At 43.6% G+C, this 22445-nt stretch overlaps 1 protein-coding gene across 12 annotated transcripts in view; it reads right to left on the reverse strand.

The window, feature by feature from the left end:
* EML5 (EMAP like 5) overlaps positions 1-22445 on the reverse strand; it is a 294529-nt gene that overhangs the window by 153980 nt on the left and 118104 nt on the right. For all 12 annotated transcript variants that reach the window (XM_073349378.1, XM_073349377.1, XM_073349376.1 and 9 more), the window contains exons 11-13: positions 20029-20196; positions 7570-7676; positions 7040-7158 (exon numbers count right to left, since the gene is read on the reverse strand). In XM_073349378.1, coding sequence (XP_073205479.1) covers positions 7040-7158; positions 7570-7676; positions 20029-20196 — 394 coding nt within the window. The remainder of the gene's footprint in view (positions 1-7039; positions 7159-7569; positions 7677-20028; positions 20197-22445) is intronic.

Consider the following 22445-nt stretch of genomic DNA (forward strand, 5'->3'; position numbering starts at 1 on the left):
ATGAACTTGTCAAAACAAATAATTTTGCCATCTCAAAATCTAAATCTTTGGAACTTTTCTTTCAAAGATTTGGATATTTCAATTTTTTTGTCCTGATTTGACACAGAAACAAACATTGAAATATTAGAATTTCTTACAGGACAGAAATTCTGGTTTTTATTTAGCGCTAGTCTTTGGTTTTGAGTGTAGCTCATGATTCAGTAGGTGGTACTTTGGTTTACTTCTGGGTCAAAACAATACTCTAGCGGCAAAGGGCTCCATTACCACAATGCTGGAGTATTGTTTTGAGCCAGTAGTCAACCAAAGTGCCACCTACTGATTCATGCAGTACTGAGGAGTTGCAGTACCTGAGTTACTTCTTGCGGTATCAAGGAGTTTCTTGGAGTCTATCATTCAAGTAGTGAGCCAAAACCTACTTAGTCTGTGAAATCTAAGAGGATCACAGAACAAGATATTATGATGACTCCAGGCAGTATATCTGTGTCATGATCAGAAATAAAAATACCTTTATTGTAAGTACATACTGAAAAATGACATGAAGGATTTATTGTGCCATCAGAACCCCAAAACATCTACTGGCTGGCTTCTTCCCAATGTCAGAGATCCTTTTGCCATCACCAATCTGATGGCTGGCTCCTCCCAGAGGAACTCCTTCTGACACCTATTCAAGGATGCCTCCCCTCTTCACTTTCTCATTCCAGAAACCCACTTTGACTCCTTTGCTTAGGCTGGCTCCATTGCTCTTTATCTAGCTCGGTAAGTATGCAATAGCCACCAAAGTGCACATGCATGGTTTTTACTACCGTCATTATGCTGATGATTCACAAATCTACCCCTCTATTGATAAGTTATCTCCCTTCATCCAATGTAGTATCTTGGTCTGTCTTTCTGACATCTCTTTGTGGATGTCAAGTTGGCATCTTAAGCTCAACGTAACCAAAACTGAGCTCTTGGCCTTTCCCCCCAAGTCCTTCCTCTGCTCCCACTCTCTAACACCATGGTCAATTCTATCATCACCCCAGTCATTCAGGTGTCAGTTTTCACTTGGTCTTCTCATTGCACCCACACATTCAAGCCATTTATAAATCTTGCCTCCTTTTCTTAGACAGCATCTCTGATATCAAGCCTTTCCTCTGACTACAAAGTGAAAACTCACATCCCTTTATCAACATGTCATGCCTTCCCTATTACAACTTTTCTACACTCCTCCAGTCTATTTAGAATGCTGCTGCTGAAATAATCTTTGAGGTTTGTCACTCTGACCAAATCAACCTCCTCTTTAAGTTTCCTCCACTGGCTACTCATTCAGCTCCAGATCAAATACAAGCTTCTTGTTTTAAACTTTAAGGACATTTGTAACTTAATCCTGTTGTAGCTATCTGATCTAGTTACCAATAGTGATGCACCAGCATTTCCAGCTTTTGTCTCCCAAAAGTTAGCTTCTCCATTAAATATCTCCATGCTTACTCCCATGACAGTTATCTGTAATTATGATTTAAGTTTGTATTCTATAACATCAGAAGGTAATCTGTCTTATTTGAACAATTGACACTCATTACAGATAACACACAGTGAGGCTACCTGCCTCACTGTAAAGTGACTATTCACAGGCAGCAGGAAAGGCACATTCAGAAAATATGTAAAGTTCTTTTGAAAAGCAGACTTAAGCATACAACTCAGAGCAACATGTTGATTTATGTTTTGAGCATCCATTGCTCTCAATTACTTGTGAAGAAACTTATATAACTTCACGAACAAGTTTACATCTTCTGTAGATCCAACAAGGAGAGGTTATTTAACAGCAGTCACTATAGTTCTTGGAGAATACTGACTCTACATGTTCATGCTGTGGAGATGTGCTGTCAGCACTGCCCAGCTTTGGAAACTTCTCTGCCCACTGGACAGTGCATGAACAACCCACAGCAGACCCTTAACTCCCTGACTCCAGCGCTTGCTCCTCACTTTGCTTTCTGTTTAAAGATAGACGAAAGCAGAACATTATTTGGTCCCCCCAAGTTACTGAAGTCACCATAAAAGGCCCAGGAATTTAAGAAAAAGAATTAGAAAAAATTATAGCTACAAGATATATAAAACATAAGTATTAATAAAAAGTGTCTGCAGAGACTTGGAGTGGTCCCTCTCTGTCAGCGTCAGAGGGAGGCCACTTTGCCTCGCTACACCACCTAGCAGCTGAGAGCTGATCAACTGGGAATTACGACAGTAAGTCAGTAAAGAGTCTAGGGCGCTGGCCCCTCATGACAGAACAATTGGCAACCTTTAGAACAGCCCCCTGGCTTGGGCAGACAACCACCACAATCAGGCTCAGGCCCTCTGGGCCAGGCAGAGCAATAACAGTCTGGTTGGAGCAGGCAGCAAGCAAGTCAGGCTCCACCCTCTAAGCAGGTAAACAGTAAACAGTCAGGCTCAAGCCCTCTCAGAGGGCCAAGAAAAATAAGTCTATGGCCCACCTCCTTGGCTGGGCAGATTGCAAACAAATGCAGACCATTTGGCCCAAGGTGGGTAGCCTGCCACCCCAGGGTGGGATTGGCAGCAGTGGGTAGGGGGACCCGGGCCCACCCTACACCACCAGGTCCCAGCCTAGGACCCTAACAGTGGTGGGAAATCCCACCACTGAGTCAGCGGGGATCCTGTCAAAACACGCTGACCATGGTTTCAGCAACACAACCGGACTAATGTCTGGTTTCCCTGGGCCACTTCCTACCCATACGTGTTCATAGGGCTTAATCACCCATGGGCCCTCAGGCTCCTTGGGATACTCCGCCACCGGCAGTTCCAACAGCTTCTCGGGGTATTTGCCTGGCGGCAGCTCTTCCAGGTATTACTTCAGAAGCAAGGGTTGATACAGCTCAGTTGCTGGTTCAGGGACCAGCAACAAGGCAGCAACATCCAACTCCTTCCCTGGCTCTCCCTCAACAGAGCTGGAGGCTCTGCCTCTTATACTTCTTGTTCTACCCCTCTGCTTCCAGCACAAGCGATGGGACCAGCCTGGCTCTGCCCACCTCGGGGCTGGGAGTCCTCCCCGTCAGAGTCAGAGGGAGGCCACTCCGCTTCGCTACGGTGTCCTAGTGCAAAACAGTTTAGAGATGGTTGGATATTTGAACCAGGATTTGGTGAATCAGACTCAATAATGGAACAATTCTACCCAGAGCAGAGTCTCCTATCTATTTGTCAGACTCTGACACAAACAATTCCAATGCATGGTTTACAGTTAATGAATGATAATGTGGTCTAGAAGTGACTAGATGAAGCCAAAGGAATCAAGCAGGAGAAACATCAAGATGAAACTCCAGAACCCAACTCTCTGACCTAGAGAAGGATGAGCTGGATTCTGAGAGACTCCTTGGGACCACTAAAGAAAAGCAGCCATACAGATTTCAGAGTAGCAGCCATGTTAGTCTGTATTCACAAAAAGAAAAGGAGTACTTGTGGCACCTTAGAGACTAACCAATTTATTTGAGCATGAACTTTCGTGAGCTACAGCTCACTTCATCGGATGCATACCGTGGAAACTGCAGAAGACATTATATACACACAGAGACCATGAAACAATACCTCCTCCCACCCCACTGTCCTGCTGGTAATAGCTTATCTAAAGTGATCATCAAGTTGAGCCATTTCCAGCACAAATCCAGGTTTTCTCACCCTCCGCCCCCCCGCCCCCACAAACTCACTCTCCTGCTGGTAATAGCCCATCCAAAGTGACCACTCTCTTCACAATGTGTATGATAATCAAGGTGGGCCATTTCCTGCACAAATCCAGGTTCTCTCACTCCCTCACCCCCCTCCAAAAACCACACACACAAACTCACTCTCCTGCTGGTAATAGCTTATCCAAAGTGACCACTCTCCCTACAATGTGCATGATAATCAAGGTGGGCCATTTCCAGCACAAATCCAGGTTTTCTCACCCCCCCCCCCCGGAAACACACACACACACACACAAACTCACTCTCCTGCTGGCAATAGGCTCATCCAAACTGACCACTCTCCAAGTTTAAATCCAAGTTTAACCAGAATGTCTGGGGGGGGGGGGGGTTAGGAAAAAACAAGGGGAAATAGGCTACCTTGCATAATGACTTAGCCACTCCCAGTCTCTATTTAAGCCTAAATTAATAGTATCCAATTTGCAAATGAATTCCAATTCAGCAGTTTCTCACTGGAGTCTGGATTTGAAGTTTTTTTGTTGTAAGATAGCGACCTTCATGTCTGTGATTGCGTGACCAGAGAGATTGAAGTGTTCTCCGACTGGTTTATGAATGTTATAATTCTTGACATCTGATTTGTGTCCATTTATTCTTTTACATAGAGACTGTCCAGTTTGACCAATATAAATGGCAGAGGGGCATTGCTGGCACATGATGGCATATATCACATTGGTGGATGTGCAGGTGAACGAGCCTCTGATAGTGTGGCTGATGTTATTAGGCCCTGTGATGGTGTCCCCTGAATAGAGTGGAGTGTAAGTACAATATGCACCATAAACAAAGCACCACAAAATAAATGGACAGCTGCATTCTGAACTAGCTGAAGTTTCCAAGTCATCTTCAAGTAATGCTTCAAGTATAACATACATAAGTGAGGCTATATGGAGGTGACAAGGTATGGGTTGTGGTGACAGTCACTTGCAAAAGAAAAAAATAACCTCCTCATAAAATGAATATTTACAAAAACTGATTGCTGCTATCTTGGCATCTAGAACAAGCTGAAGAGCCAACATGATCCCAAGTTTGCAAACACCAGGTTTCAAGTTACATATTGTTATTCAAACATGGGCAATATCAGTAAATGCCTTGTCCAGAAGTTATGAATAAACAATTGAATAACACTGGTCCGCAAACCAATCCCTGAGGTATTCTACTAGTAACCTCTCACCAGTCTGATACCTCACCTTTCAGCACAACCTACTGCGTTTTCCCTGTTAGCCAGTTCCTTATCCACCTTACAATTCTAGTACTGATCCCCATCCTCTCTAATTTGACAAATAATTTCCTATGTGGTACTGTTTCAAATTCTTGAACTGAAGTCCAAATATATTAGACCTACTGCATTTCCTTTATCTAAGAAATCAGTTATTTTTTCAAAAAAGGAAATCAGGTAGTCTGGCATGATCTACCTTTGGTAAATCCATGTTACATTACACCCCCTTTACCATTAATTTTATTATTCTTTCCTGAATAATTTGCTCTAAAGCCTTGCATACTACTGAGATAAGACAACCAGAATTGTAATTTCCCAGATCACTTCTTTTCCCTTTCTTAAATATAGATATCATATTAACTATTCTCCAGTCAAATGGCACTACTCGCAAATAAAGAACTATTAAACATCCTTGCTACCAGACTAGCAAACCCACGTGACAGTTCTTTCTGTATTCCATGATGAACCTTCCACCTTAGATGTAGTGATTTCCATTTTTAGCACTCATTTCCTTCAGCTGTATTGCCTTCATGCGCATGTTCCATGTTAGCATCCTTATTGATAACTGAGGTCAAGTATACATTTAGTTTTGGGGCTATACCTAGATTTCCTTTAAACTCCTTTGCATCCACACTGCATAGCAGCCCAACCACACCCTTCATTATTCTCTTTTTATTTATATAACTAAGAAACCTCAATATTTATTTTAATTTCCTTGGCAAGAGCTAATTCAGTTTGACTTGTAGCAAATTTCACTGACATGTTCTAACCTCCACAGTGTAGCTTTCTTTGCTGATCAACCCCTTTTTCCATTTCCTATAGGGTCTCTGTTTACTTCTAATAACCTTTTTGACGTGGTTATTCATCTAACTTGGTTCACAACTTTCCTTAGAAGTTTTTTCCTTTGCTGGGAATGCCAATTTCAGATAATTTTTGAATAACTGATTTGAAGAAATGTCATGCCTCCTACACATTTGAGTCCTTAAGCTGTTCAGTCCAGTTGACTTCCTTGATTAATTCCCTTAATTTCCCAAAGTTCACTTTTTAAAAATCATGTCAGAAACTAACCCTAGAGGAAATCTCTGAAAGGTGTCTAGTGGCATTGACGGTGGAGAGCATCACTCTTATTTGACAAAATTTGCACACTACCATCATGACCTTCGTAATATGCATTTATCAAACCTCACAAAGCAGATCTCCATTCTGCCACAGAGTCATCGTTTGGTAGGAAGTGCAATATTAGTTGGTTTCCATATACTTCCTTAAAGTTTTACATAGCTTTTGTTTAATACAGGGAGGAAGTTATATTTCTGCCTATTATTCTAATGTAATAACTGTAATATTTCCTTAATTCCCTCCACTTCCTTTCTCTTGATAGAAATACTTTCAGTTATGAAAACTAATGGGGAAAAAGTACTATTAATCCTGAAAAAATATTAAAATATAGCCCAGGTACAAGACTTCACTGAGCTTTAACAATCTGGAAAGTATGAAGTATTATTCAGTTACTGAGTTTATTAGAAGCAAAAAAGATGTGAAAATGGGTATGAAGTTTCTTAAAGGGCTAATTTTGAATTAAATTAAATTCCTAAATTAATAGATTTACTTGTAAATTCTCCAAAAATTAGTTCTGTAATCAAAGAGTATGTGCTGAATTTTGGGGAGGACACACTATATTTTTCTTAGATAACAAAGAGGCTGATACCCTGCTTTAAGTAGAAAACTCAACTCAGTCTTAACTACAGAGCCCCTGGTAAAGCCAGAGAAAGAGAGATTCATTCCCAGATGCAGAAAAATATGGTTAGGTGACATTCAAGTCTTATATTTAGACAGCACTATAAAATAATGACACACCAACTGAGTTACCAGTAGGAATTTTATGGTGTAATCTAGCTGGGCAGCAAAACCACTGCTGTATATATATTTAGTTTAAAGACTTGTGTGTCTGTAAAAAGTGTCTAAAACACAGCATCTGATCTTAATAATTTTCAGTTGGTTCATCACATATTTAAATCTTACATTTCTATTTTTGTTGCCACAAATTTATAACAGAAAATGAATCTGTCCAGTCTGCTTTTAGAGAAAACTCAATTTTTCATACCCATGAACAAAGTGTAATCTTATACTGTTCCCTGGAGCTCTCTCTCTTCTTTTAGAAGCTGCACTTTTTCGTTTTTCTTTGCATTGCTCTTTAAGCTGAGGTAGATCTTCTTTGTAAACCTTTATGAAAGAGTACACATATATATAAACAAATATGTTTTCAGGAAGAACAAGTATCTGAGAAATAAACCTATAGATCAGTTCAGTTTTCCACAAGAATGGCACAATGACATTACTGCAGACATTTGCAATGACTGTAGCCAACTGGGTATACAATTTCTTTTTAAATTACAAACCATACAGCATGATATGAAGTGTTGTGAATACATCCAGCCACTGAGCTTTCTGTTATCTTTCAATGTGTCAGCTACTGGCAATGGGCTAAATCCTAACATCCTTGCTCAATTTCTATTCAGTCCTTACTCAGGTAAAACTCCCATTGACTTCAGCGCTTTTCTTGAGAAAGGACCAAGTAAACCCTTGGGAAATATTTCAGGATTTGTCCCTGTGCCAGTAAAACTCAAGTCTTACCTGTCGACGGTATGTGATCTGAGTCTCTTGTTCAATTTCAGAGTCTAGCTCTGGAACATCAGATTGATCTGAATCTGATTCATCACTGTTAGAATCAACCAGACTTTCTGTGATCAAGAAAACCAAAACGTAGATGGAAACAATTAATTAAAATAGCGCATGGTTCAGAAAAATACAACACCACTTCTGACTTATGCCTGACTGCTGATATTTACCACAACATGAGCTACTAAACCATGAAAAGATCATCTGAAATTATCATCAATTCTCCTAATACAACAGTACTTTCAAATTTGGACTGCATGCTTTTTTCTTACTTTTTGATAGCTAGGCTTCACATATTAAACTCACTTCACAGGCAGTGTGGTCCAGTGGACTGGGAACTTGACTGGAAGACAGAAGACCTAGGTTCCATTCTTGGCTCTGTGAATGACCTGCTAAGTGAACCCGGGCAAGATGTGTCTGTACCTTAAGTTTCCCCTACTGATGACCTCTCGTGGTCCCTTCCAGCCCTACATTTCTCTGATTCTATAATATGTATGCACAAAAGCAGTTTTTTGTAGATACAAGTTTATTCACCTTTGAATATTGGAGCCAGTGCATCTTATTTACTTTTGGGAGCAGATTCCAGAGGCATGGGTCCTCCAATGACAATGTGTTGTTACCAGATACATAAAGTTTAAATTCTGGAGCCAACAGTGAGAATGACCCAACAGATTTAAACTTCAGTGGTGGTACAGGAGCAGAAAGCCCCTTTCACATAAATGGATCTTAGATCATTGACGGATCATAACAAAGAAAGTGAATTACACTCAAATGTAGACTACAGATCTTGGTGAACTGGTGATACGTGCCTGAGACTCTGAAACTCATTGGTGAAAACTAATGTTACATTTGCAACTGCTTGTGTCATTAGATCCTTCCCCATATTATTAGATTCACTTCTGTCTTACTGCAAATGAGCTCTAATAAATTCATTCACATCCATTCTTATTTCCATGAGGCATTGTAAAAACACAAACTCAGTATCGGAGTGTCACAGGTGGGGTCTGCCCCACAGTGCCACCTGCGGGGTCAAACATAGTGTTGCAGGTATCCCTTTCCTTAGTCCACAAGTTAGGGCTGCATGGTTGGAACAGAGTGGCCTGTGCCATAAGCTCAGAGTTAAATAATTGCAAATTCAGAATCTGACTGTCTGCACCTTTAAATAAACAAATAAAACCTCAAAAGCAAGCACTTAGTTGTCGTGCTAGAAGGCAAGGTCCTGACCTGGCCCTGGGGTTCTGGGCTAGCACTGAAAATCTCCTCATCTGTCCCAGTCTCACCCAGTTCTGACCCTGAGAATTAGCAAACAAGCCTTCTTAACTGGCCTGCTGGCTCTTGATTGGTCAGTGTCTCCTCTTAGCCCTGCTAAACCTCTGGAGGACTGTGCCTTGTTGATAGCCCAGCCTGAGCAAGGACGTATTCAGGGTGATGCCTCCAGCAGGGGGACAAGAAAGGCCTGACAGACTCCATCAGATGGAGTTTGATCAAGTGCACATTTAAGTCATCTGATTATTGGTGGTACTGCCAGAAAAGCATATCATTTGTCTTTCCTAACAGCTGTACGTACATACTGTTTTTCCTAACAGCTGTACGTACAATTAGTTGCAACCTTGTAGGGTCTCCAAGTGTGAGAATGCGAGGAAAAAAGAAAATATTAATCACTCCTTTTTTGGATTTCTCTGCAAAAGTAAACAATCAATAGAATCTAAAAAATTGCCATTAAAACCAACAAAACCAGCATGAATATTTTATTTCTGCCCACTGACCGAAAGAGCTAATCAGTCAGAAAATACTGCCTCCATACTAAAGCCATACTCAAAATCACACTGCTAGGCACAGGGATCAAAGATACATATGTGAGAAGGATGCACCTAGATTGAATGAACTAATAAAATATTGTTTTTTAAAAACTGATTTATTTCAGTGTCACTATTACTAAGGTATTTTATTTGAATTGGACAAATTTCTAGAGGAAAACACAATATACTACAATTGTTTTGCCACAATACCCTTCCAAATAGCAACTTTTTCCTACCCATGAATACCTTTTAGTCTTAAGCATAAAGGCCTACATTTTCAAAAGTGAGTGCTGATTTTGGATACCTCAACTTGTAGGCTCCTATCTTGAGACACCTGAAAGAAGCCTAATTTTCATAATCACTGAGCACTTACACTTTGAAACTCAGGCAGTCTTTGAAGGTCTCAAGTTGATCACTCAGAAACTGAGTTGCCCCAAATCAGTAGTAACTTTTGAAAATTTAAAACAAAAACTCTTTAAAATTAAGATACTCTTATATTGACTTTAATGGGACTACTCACATATATAATAATAGGCCTGGGCATAACAGTTTGTGGATTCGGACCATGAACTGTAAAATATTTATTAGAAGATTAACTGACAGGTCTATGAATGGGTCGGGAGAGAGAGACAGAGAAGACTGTCCTCTGTATATGCCCTGCGCAATAAGAAGTGGGAATGACATCAGCTAGATCTAAAACTTTACAGAATATTCTCAAAAAACAATGTTAGTAAACAATTACGAAATTCTAATTAAAAGAATAAGTATAAAACATCCACTTTTTCCACATACCACTACAAAGTAAGAATGAATTAAAACAAGGCAATTTAAATAAAAGCCTGATTTAATTAAAAGAATGATTTTCTGGAAATTCATGATTTGTATCAAGATCACACACTATATACAATACCATATTATATTTGTTTGCAAAATAATTAAACAAACATGCTTTTGGGACAAAAAAGTTCTCGACTCAAGACTGCAACTCAATTCTCGACGTGTCCCATTTAGTCTAGTTTATAGATGTAGAAAGAAACCCCTCGTAAAACGGTTAAATAAAAGTCATTGATATTGTGCATTAATGTTGACATAGATAAATAAAGCTTCAGTCCCACAAGGACTTAGGCGCATGTTTTACTTCATGGACTGTGAGTAAAGTTAAGCACTTGTGTCTTTGCAGGATTGAGATCTAAATCTGATCTTTAACACTAATTATGCAAGTTAGAGATGGGATACTTGAAGGGCCCATAGCTTGCTTCAACTCTAAAAATGAGAGCCTTGATTGAGAAATCTCAAACACATGGGTTAATGCTTTAGAATTTAAATAATTAAATATATGAATCTTAAATCTTATGTCACTGATAACATGCTCAATGAAAGCATATTATTACACATTTCCTCAAGTAACTTAAATAACTCATTTTCAAATACAGTGGCCAACTTTCTAATTTCTGAAAACCGGACACTGAGCACTGGAATCTCTCCCACCTCCTGTACTGCCTCTTCCTAAGAGGCACAGGCCCTGCCCCAGGCCCTGCTCCTTGCTCCACCTCTTCCCCTTGAGGCCCCAGCCCCTGCTCCTCTTCCCCGCCTCACCCACCACTGTTACTTGCTGCTCTCTCCACTACCCTCCCCTTGCCAGCTGAGCAGGGCTTGAGGGGTGACTGGGGCAGGACACTAGAGAGAGAGCCGGGCTCCAGGGGGTGATCGGGACAGGGCAGGTAAGGGAGAGCCGGGCTCCGGGGGTGGAGAGGTGAGTGGGGCAGGGCAGGGAAGGGAGAGCCATGCTTTGGGGGTGGAGGGATAAGTGGGGCAGTGCTGGGAAGGGAGAGTTGCGTTCCAGGGGTGGAGAGGTAAGTGGGGAAGGATGGGGGAGGGAGAGCCATGCTCCGGGAGTGGAGAGGTGAGTGGTTCAGGACGGGGAAGGAAGAGCTGCATTCTGGGGGTGGAGGGTGAGTGGGGCAGGATGGAGGAGGGAGAGACACGCCCTAGAGGTGGGAGGGTGACTGGGACATGGCAGGGAAGGGAGAGCCACACTCTGGGGATGGAAGGGTGAGTGGGCCAGGACAGAGCATAGAGAACCATGCTCTGGGGTGGAGAGGTGAATGGGGCAGGACAGGGCAGGGAGAGCCATGCTCGGCACAGGATGTGGGAGCCACTGGTACCTCTCTCTGTCAGAGCCATTCCAGAGTGCTCTGCTGCTCCTCCAAACTCCAGCAGAAGCTGTGGCTTTTTCTCACTCCCCCCTCCCCGGTGGTGGTGACCAGTTACTGCAGGTAATTGGGCTTTTAGTGTCCGGACACTACCAGGCTCCCTTTTCAACCAGACTTTCCAATAAAAAAAATGTACACCTTGCAACCCTATTATAATACTGGTACGTTTATAGTGGTGATGCTTAAAAATCTTCAATATTGTCTTTGCACTTACAGTGTCACACCCCAATGGCCCCCTCCCTCAGGGAGTCTCCAGGAAAGGCAGATCAGCATTGTATGTGGCTAACACTGTTGCAAGCATTGCAAAGCATTTTGGGGAGGGTCAAAGGTGTGAGAGTGGAGAGTGGAAGTTTCCTTTGCAGAATACGAGAGGCCAGCGGGGGAGAAAGAAGAAGAACAAAGAACGAGTTAACTCAAACCTTCAGCTAGCTCCGTGTGAAGGTAAGACTCTGGCCCCGGCCCAAGGTCACACGCTCGATGAGAAATCAACAGCTGCCCAGCCGTGAGAAGAAGAGAACTAAGTTGAGCAGAGCTGCAGAGATAGCAGTGAGAACAGTGAGAGCAAATGAGATGGCGACAGCGAAGGCCAATAGAAGGGAAAACAAAGTCTCTGGAGCCGGGATGTTTTGGGAAACCGAGGAGGCCACAGCAAGCCGGTTTGGTCTGCCACAAAGAGCACCAGAAGCAGAGGTCCCTGAGTGGAATCCCCCCCGCAAGAAGCCCAAGACTGGAGCAACTCGGAGATCAACAGTAGATCCTCGGATGACCTGGGCCCAGGACACCACTCCCATCCACCCTTCCCCCCTCTTCTTCTGATGTTACATCCAGGCCTGGCCAATCTCGGGTAGTGCGTGTGTATAAAAGTGGGTTAGGGCGTGGGGCACTAACGCTTTCTTTCTTCCCCTGAATGACGTGGGAACGTTCCCAGCACTCTCTGCTGTTATTTTATTATTTTATCAATAAAGATTTAAAAAACTTAGACACTTGATGTGTTCTGTACCTCCTCCCCGAAGATCCTGCGGCATCAGTCTGATCAACTGACATCCCAGGCAGATTGATAACGAAAATCTGTCACAGTTTTGGTGGAGAACTGCGGAGGGGGGAGGGGGGCCCTGTGGCGTGCACCAACTGCTTTGCCGTTGGTATTTCATGTTTGCTCTGTCTGGCACTGTTGATATTGCATGTTGGGGATTTTATGATTAAAGGTGAGCCCCACCCTCAGTCATAGCATGACAGAAAACCAGAGGGAGGTTTAGCATTCCTCTCTCCACCCCGGTTGGCAGGGGAAGGGTGGAGGTGGGTCTACCCCTGGTCGTAGAAGTACCGGGCAAGAGGAGGACTTAGAGATCCTCGCTCCAAGTGACAAGGACAATCCCTGGCATGTACACCCCCAGTCGTAGTATGACTGAGTAGAAAGAGGAGAGCTTTGGAGTCTCTCGCTCCAGCCGAGAGGGGCTCTTGCAGAGGAGAGCTTTGGAGCTTCTCGCTCCGCCCGAGAGGGGCACTTGCAGAAGAGAGCTTTGGAGTTTCTCGCTCTGCCCGAGAGGGGCACTTGCAGGGGCATATGCACCCTCGATGGGATCGGACCGAGTAATACGGAGGGAGCCTTAGTGACTCTTCCTCCAGCCACTCCAAGCATGTGTGGGCGGTGAGCACTGTAAGCTCTGATGCCGGCGTGAGCAGCGTGAAATCTCAAATGATTTAAAAAAACCTTAAGAGTGGTACCAACGGTTTGTGAGAGCATGTTCAGGAAACAGAAGGGTACAGCTGTGGACTCAGGAGTCCTGCAGCTGTGGGCGATGGCATCAATGGCGGGTTCAATGCCAGACGAATGGACATTAGGGAGCGCAGACAAGGTAGTCCAGCTGCCCGGTCAGCTGGCGTCTCAGGACGCAGGTGGACCTGATGCCCAAGCCATGGGGGAGGCAGCAAAGAGGGATGGGACCCTGCTGCCTCTTTCAAAGGGGGGTGAGGACCTCTCCCCGCTGGAGAGGGCTCTCACCAAGGTGGGATACAATCCCTGGGGTTCTGTGGCAGAGCTTCAGAAAAGAGTGCAGACTTGGCAGGGTTTGTTAGACCTATATGCCGAGTATGAAACACAGAAGGGTAAAAACCTAGGTGCAGCTGTGGGGTTAATATGGACTGCAGCAGCCATGTGGTATCAAACGTTATCAGACAGAAAGAAGAGTTGGGGAAAAGGGAAGCAGTGTGCACCCGACAGCTGGTGGAAATTGAGCAATTGGAAGCGCAAATTACTAACCAGGCAGCAACTCAAGCCTATGCCCAGGACAAGTTGCAGGTTTTGAGACAGAACTTCCAGGCAGAAAGGGAAGAACACATCTGTCTGGAAGCACTGGCTAAGCAAGTACCAGTCATTCAGGGGCTTGTCAAAGATTTGACCATTCGTGCTCAGCATCTGCCACAACGGCAGTGTGCTCACCATGAAAAGAAAATTGTACAGTTAAAACGTCAGTTGGCCGTACATTCAGTCCAGGTGGCAAGCCTCACCGGGGATGATTTCGGTGACCCCTGTGAGGGCTTTGAGCTCTCCCTTTGTGAGGATCCTCAATTTCAGGCGGAACCTTGTTGCACCCCTATAGCAGCCCTCAGTAAGACCGAGGAGAGGTCCAGCAGGTAAAGGAGGAGAAGGTTGTATGCACAGCACTCCCAACTATGAGGAGAGCATCCCATGGGGTGATTATGAAGAGGAAAGGGACCAGGAAGGGTGGGGGCTAATTAAGGAGCCCACCTTCCTTGCTAAATTGGTAATGAAACGAAGCCTGTGTCCATGGAAAGGGGATGGTGCAGTGAGAAAAAAAGGATCGGGCCCAGAAAAGCAGGAAGGCAACAGATGAAGAAATTGGAATAAGGAAAGCAGAAAGTATAGGCACGGGAAATTCAGATCCCTGAAATAGTACTTGGAATGGTAAAATCTGAGTTGATGAAGGTGTCATTTTGGGAGATAAGCAAGTGATTTAAGGAAAGAGAGTGAGAGGTTAATTCTCTCCAGCCTCTGCAGAGGTAAGCAATTAAACGCTGTAAAAGTGTTAAAAAGGAAAAGTGTTAAAGGAAAGAAAATTCTTGGTTTCTTTGCAGCCACTCTGAAGGAAAAATGGGCCCTTTTCCAAAGAAATGTCTGTAAATAATCCAGGCAAAGAGACAATCTGATTTAAATCATTTGACTATGGACAATTTAGTCAAATTTGCTAAAAAAATATAAGGGGGTTCTATTGGACCTTAAAGACCAAAGTCGTGGCTGCAGTAGGGCAGTGAAAACCAGGAGAATGGGAAAAGATTTTGAATTTGTTTTTTGGTAACAAAATAGCAGATAAGAGCTGTAGTAAAAGAGAGAAAGACATTGTCCCACACTGAGCTGAGGTGGCTCTGGGTAATCAACCTGTCACTTTGCTAAGGGTACATAAAAATTCGGTGAGCACAAAAGAAACAGTTATACCTTATGAAAAAACTGATATGGCTAATGTTATGGAAATTAAATTATGGGAGGAATGTGCATTTTCCCCCAGTGTATATTGTAAAAGGGGCAAAAGAAATGCAAAAATATACCACAATAGGTTGTGTTTTCCTTTTTAAATGTGTGTTTTGGAAGCAGGAGTTAAAAGTAATCAAAACTCTGGTGAAAGTTGATTGTGTCCCTTTTAAGACAGTCTCTGAGCTGCTAATGGCTTTGAATCCAAAAGCAAGCCAGAAAGTATCTGTGTTAATGGAAATTACCTAACTGATAAAAGTAGAAGCCATTGAAACCTGGCCTGCCTATAGAACAAACGAGAAAATATGGACGTAATTCCTCTGTCTTTCCTGCAATCAGCAAGGATATTTGTAAAAGAAAGGAATATTTTAAGCAATCATCTGCCACCCCCAGAGGGGTAGAAATATGGGGTTTTTTGTCCTGCAGAACAGGAAAAGCTGATACCAGCTGAAAAGCAACCCAGAATACCATGAAGCTACTGTCACAATAGAAATTGTGTTCTATGTTTTGTCTTGTGTTGTTTGTCTTGCTGCTAGCACTGTTGTGTATCAAATGCTGCAAGGAAACATCCTCAGGCAGCAGACATCATATTAGGAAAAACTGGTTTTGGAGCAGGGATTATAAATACTGTAGACATGGAGGTTAAGAATAAATTAAGCTCCCTGTCCCAGCTACAGGACAGCCAAATACAGAAACAAATGGAAATAAAAAAAAAACCATACTGCTATAGCTATGGGATGTACTGAAATGCAGATACTTGCTTTGTTCACCTTGGAAAACGAAATGTTTTGGGTAACATCAGGAAATACTAAGGTTTTGACACACGTGCTAAAGCAATAAATAAATAAATAAATCGCTGTTTGATACTTGTCAGTACAAATGGATGCAGTACGTTTTTAGCATAGTAAGACCAGACCTTTTAATTGGGAGAAATTGTTGTTAAAATCGCACACCAATAGGCTCTGGAGGCCAAGATATGGAAAGTTAGCCCACTCCCCATATTGCACATGGGATCCTTCTGGCCACCCTGGACCTCGAGCCTGTGGGCTGGGGAGAGAGGGAGGGAAGCAATTGGACCCCAGAGGTTGTACCGAGCGGACTCCTCAAAAGTGGGTATGCTTGTCCTTACCTGTTGCTCCAGAGCCCTGTAGTAAAGACATTTCACTAGGATCCTGTATGTGAGATGAATTGGATAATGAGACCAAAGTACTGTATAATGGGCAATGTGTATGTGTAAATTCCTGGGAAGAAGTGTTTTGGGAGGACGGAAGTGTTAGCAACACGCTAGTTGACAAATGTAAATGTAATGTAAGTACTGTGTTTACCAATAGTCACATTTACGGTTTACCACAACCAAAAAAGACTCAGCTTTGCCCAGTTGAGGAAGGAGCTATGTGAAAACCGTGAAGCTGTAGAGGCCGCTTTAGATAAGGAAAAGGCCAAGTGTAAGGATGTCATATATAAAGGGAAGGGTAACCACCTTTCTGTATACAGTGCTATGAAATCCCTCCTGGCCAGAGGCAACATCCTGTAACCTGTAAAGGGTTAAGACGCTCAGCTAACCTGGCTGGCACCTGACCCAACGGACCAATAAGGGGACAAGATACTTTCAAATCTTGTGGTGGGGGGAGGCTTTTTGTTTGTGCTCTTTGTTTACGTGGTTGTTCTCTCTTGGGACTGAGAGAGGCCAGACAGAAATCCATCCTCTGCAACCCATCCTAATCCAAGTCTCCAATATTGCAACCAGTATAAGTAAGCCAGGCAAGGCGGATTAGTTTATCTTTTGTTTTATGGGAAGTTTCCCTGTGATAAGAGGGAGGTTTATTCCTGTTTTCTGTAACTTTAAGGTTTTGCCCAGAGGAGGATCCTCTGTGTTTTGAATCTGAATACCTGTAAAGTACTTTCCATCCTGATTTTACAGAGATGATTTTTACCTTTCTTTTTTCTTTTCTTTTTAAATAAAATCCTTCTTTTAAGAACCTGACTGATTTTTCTATTGTTCCAAGATCCAGGGGTTTGGATTTTTGATGATTTTGTAATCAGTTGGTTAGGATATTATTCTCAAGCCTCCCCAGGAAAGGGGTTGTGTGGGGCTTAGGGGGATATTTTGGGGAGAAGACGTTTCCAAGTGGTGTCTTTCCCTGTTCTTTGTTTAAAACGCTTAGTGGCGGCAACATACTGTTCAAGGACAAGGCAAAGTTTGTACATTGGGGAAGTTTTTAACCTAAGCTGGTAAGAATAAGCTTAGGGGGTCTTTCATGCGGGTCCCCACATCTGTACCCTAGAGTTCAGAGTGGGGAAGGAACCTGACAAAGGGGATCATCGTTAAAGACATCTGGGGATGGCAAATTAAAGACAAGGTAATGTTGCAAAAACTGGGGAAAGCAACCCACACCCTGGACATTAAGTGAGTGGGTCTGTACTCCATTGTGAACCGCATCTCCCTAGTAGTGTACCAGCTATAGCTACCCGGTAAATTAAAATGGGCGCATGCCAATCAATTCAAAACATATTTCTCCCTAGGTTTCTGGACATGGCATCGTGGGCCTCGGTTGTGGACCAGCCATCTGCCTGGAACATCCGGGTTTCCAGCTGGCCATGGGATTCGAAGGATGATCGTAATTATTAGCAGGGAAGATACCTCCAAAGGCTCTCCCTGGCTCGAGCTACTGATGGGGCGCGAGCCACCGTGTGGTGCGAGGCTGGAGGGGAGGTGCCTTGGAGACAGTGCATAGTCCGGACAGACACAGCAGGACCACAGCAAAATACCTGGTGGGTGGCCCCAAGCTTCCCCTGGATCCCATTGGGACAAACCCTGTTCCTCCTGTGGTGCCTGGAGTGGAAGTGGAATGGGAATCCCTTTGGCAAACAATAGCAATTACTGATCTCAGGATGTAATATTGTTGTTAGAACCTCCTAAACCAGGCCAACAACAATATCCATGATGAAAGCCAAGGCTGAAACAGGATGACTAATAATTTAGGGAGTTTTTTTATATGTGCCTCGGTATCCCCAATAGGCGCATTTATGTTGTTCTTTTTCTCTCGCTCTTGCTTTGTTAACAGGATAAGGCAGTAATAACGAGCGCCCAAGGACACCCTGAACAGGAGCGGTGGCACCGCTCATGCTGCTTCAGGCCTTCAGAATTTGTTAGTGTGATACAATGTATGTATGGTGGCACATATCTATGGGAATCCTCGGGTGTCTGACGCTTTTGTCCTCCTTTGTTAATTTTACCACTGTTCAGAATTAACCATGGTGGAAGAAAAGGTCAATTATCCATTGGCAGAGGGGGCAATTGTAGCTTAGCATCCTAGGAATGTGGCATCACGTATTATCTGGGATTGGGTGGTCCATCGCGACGTGTGGGAGGTGGCTCCCACCAATGACATGGCTAAGCGGTATGTGCTGACTACATCTTCTATCAGCACATATGGATTGCAGAGGGCAACACTTGGCAGCTGTGGCCTATGGAGTCCCCTCAAATGATATGTAGAGAAAAGGCAATGCCACGTCGCTTTTATGAGATAGGTCAACACATCTGCTGGGAAGGGGAGGCATCGGGATATGCCCCCACTAAGGCCCATGTGTTTACCAATACCTCTGCATGTGTTTGGAGGACCACCTATCCCAGGATGTCCCTTGATTTGCTGTTATATTCTGAGGCACAAAAAAATTTCAGTGCATTGGCCCGCGGTTATGCAAAGTATGGTTAATATCTCTATGTTGTGTTTAATTTTTCATGGATTACACCCAATGTTTTCCTGCCCTTGATGCACACCCGGGAACAACTGACCGTATTCCAGACAGATGCCTCCTCCTTTACAGTGTTGCAGCACACGTTTAATCTGGAGGAAGCTACCTTTGCCACAGACATTCAAGTGGGGCATCTGTGCCAACAGGGGGATGTGCTATGCTATGTTACTAATGAAGCCAGAAGTCATTATTGGCTAGTGTATGCAATTGTTGCTGCCCTCACAATTTTGTGTATGTTATATTGCTGTTTATGTAGAAGGCCACTAGTAACCCTGGTCACTGTGTCAGAGGGAGGATGGAAACCTAAGTGGTGACCCCTCACAACAAAATGTTGATTCGGAGTCAAGGGGGGAGGGAATGTCACACCCCAATGGCCCCCTTCCTCAGGGAGTCTCCGGGAAAGGCAGATCAGCATTGTATAGGCTAACACTATTGCAAGCATTGCAAAGCATTTTGGGGGGGGTCAAAGGTGTGTGAGTGGAGAGTGGAAGTTTCCTTTGCAGAATACGAGAGGCCAGCGGGGGAGAAAGAAGAAGAACAGAGAACGAGTTAACTCAAACCTTCAGCTAGCTCCGTGTGAAGATAAGACACTGGCCCCGGCCCAAGGTCATGGGCTCTACAAGAAATCAGCAGCTGCCCAGCCATGAGAAGAGGAGAACTAAGTTGAGCAGAGCTGCAGAGATAGCAGTGAGAACAGTGAGAGCAAATGAGACGGCAACAGCGAAGGCCAATAGAAAGGAAAACAAAGTCTCCGGAGCCGGGATGTTTTGGGAAACTGAGGAGGCCACAGAAAGCCAGTTTGGACTGGCACGAAGAGCACCAGAAGCAGAGGTCCCTGAGTGGAATACCACCCCACAAGGAGCCCAGGACTTAAAACTCTCCTGAGACCTGGAGCAACTCGGAGATCAACAGCGGATCCTAGGACGACCTGGGCATGAAGAAAGTGATGAGTATATTTGCCAAATCTCTCTATACTTATAATAGGATGTATCAACAAATATTGGGGTTATGATATTAGCTACCTCAGGCAACTGCAAAATTTTAAGGATGATCAATGCATAAGGTTAGATAATTCTGAATATGTATAAACTATGTTGCTACTTATATTAACCTTTTTCACCTTCTTTTTTAAACATAAAAGAATGTTATGAGCTCTCACCTTGGGGTGCTATGTGAATAGCATCCTTCAGCTTCCGTTCAGGGATAAATTTCCACTGGAAGACAGAATGATCAGCTCCACCAATAGAAACAACCCACTGATGATCATGTGACCATCTGACATTTGTCACATGAGCTGAATGCCCAAGATATTTTTTAAACTTTGCTCCTAGAACAAGGGCGGGGGGAGAAGAGGAAGAAAGCATTTTCAGTGTATTCAGAATAAATCTTTCAAAAGCACAATGATTAAAAAACAGGGAACATTTCTATACAATGTGTGAAAAAATAACCATTAAGCTTTAAATAAAAAAAAAATCTGCTCACTAGATGCCACCAATATGGATAACTAGAATTCCATTTGCTCTGCTTTGTAACAGGAAAATGGATCCATAAACAGTCATGAAAATTATGATACCATTCCCAGCCTCTAATCTGCCTGCATATCAAATAGTAAAATTTTACGTTCATGTACCAGTTTATAACAGATGAAAAAGCAGAGGCAGAAAGGAAGGGGACATATGCTAGGCTTTCATTAAGTTTACTACATTATGACAGGTTTCAGAGTAGCAGCCATGTTAGTCTGTATTCGCAAAAAGAAAAAGAGTACTTGTGGCACCTTAGAGGCTAACAAATTTCTAAGGTGCCACACGTACTCCTTTTCTTTTTACTACATTAGGATCACTTTGCTCACCTTGTACAAGATCCCACTGCTTACTTTCCCTGCCATCACAGAGTGGCATTTTAATTTTTATTTGCACATATTTAATTGGGTTCCCCTCACTGAAAGCTTTGAGTGCCAGCTCCCACTTTTCCCGTTGAAGAACTTTGAGTGTTAAGCAATTCTTGTCATGCATACTCATCACTACTATTACATCTGGTTAGCTCTGTTACCAAATCCTGCATAACAAACTCAAAATTCAGATATATGTCAAAAAGAAATTGGCTTCACAGAACTCATTGCAGGCGTTCTCATTATTTCTCTTCAGCAAATTAATTTGCTGTTTAATTAGTCATGCTCAAAACTACTTAAAAGAAGGAGAAAGCTGGTTTCTTTTAGATTTTCTGAAAATACTTCTTAGGACAGGTTTTTTAGATTATCTCAGTTAGCAACTAGCAAATGCCTTAAGGCTATCAAAAGAAAACAAAACAAAATCGGAAGGACTTCTTAAACTGTATTTGCAAAAGGGAATAAGGCAAAATAACATTAGATATTCATGCCATTGTTGAGGGGCACAAACGGATGGTAAAATTCTATTTCTATAATACCCAAACGGTTATGTGAACTTGCCTAATGTTTGTCCTCAAGCCCATTAGGTGGGTCACACAGTTATAGCCAGGGCCATCCCGAGGGGGGCCTGGGACCCAAGTGACGAATCCGTCACTTCTGGGACCAACGACGCCAGCCAATCACACTGGCCCGCAGGGCCCCCAAAGCGCGAGGCCGAAGAGGTTGCCCAAATTCGCCGTACCCAAGGGACTGCTCTGGTTATAGCTTGAATTATAAAACATCAAAGGGTATGTGACCCTTAAAGAACTAGTTGATTGTAAAGTAAGTGCAGATTTACATGAGGATTCTGAGGATGTATCTAGGGCTCTAGGATCAGTTATCTGTTTCTCAAGTATCCCTACATCATTAAGGTGTATTTTATAGATAAATTAAAGGACACAAATCATCCTACAGTATCTAAAAAAATTCAAAAGTAGTAACAAAATTTGATTCCTTTTGATACAGATTTCTTACATGATCTAACCATAGCTAAGGCTACGATTATGTCACCAAGGTCACGGAATACGTGACTTCCATAGACCTCCGTGACATTTTCTGCCCTGGGACGGGAGCTCCCAGCCAGCCCTGCCCCCGCAGCTCCCAGCCCCTGCCCTAGTGGGGGGATTCCCCACAGCTGCCCAGCCGTGGCGAGCAACGGGGGGACTCCCCACAGCTGCCCATCTGAGGTGGGCAACAGGGAGACCCCCCACAGCTGCCCAGCCATGGCGGAGGGACTGGCAGACCCTGCAGCTGTCCATCCACCGACAAGGGTGGGGGACCCCTGCAGCTGCCCAACCACCATGGACAATGGGGGGACTCCCCGCAGCTGCCCAGCCGCAGCCAACAGCTGGGGAACCCTGAAGCTCCCAGCTGCCTAGGGGTGAGGGGACCCTGCAGCAGCCAAGCCCCCTAGGCAGGGGACCCTGGAGCTCCCATGCTCCGCAGCGGAGGGGGACCCAGGAGCCCCCAGCAGCATTGGGTGCTGAACCCTCCTACCCCTTTTGTCAGGGATATTTTAAGTGAAAGTCAGGGACAGGTCACGGGCTTCCATGAATTTTTGTTTATTGCCTGTGACCTGTCCATGACTTTTACTAAAAATATGCATGACAAAAACTTAGCCTTAACCATAGGACATTATTTCTCTGCTCTTT

The sequence above is a fragment of the Lepidochelys kempii genome, chromosome 6 (genome assembly GCF_965140265.1).
Source record: "Lepidochelys kempii isolate rLepKem1 chromosome 6, rLepKem1.hap2, whole genome shotgun sequence".
Lineage (NCBI taxonomy): Eukaryota > Metazoa > Chordata > Testudines > Cheloniidae > Lepidochelys > Lepidochelys kempii.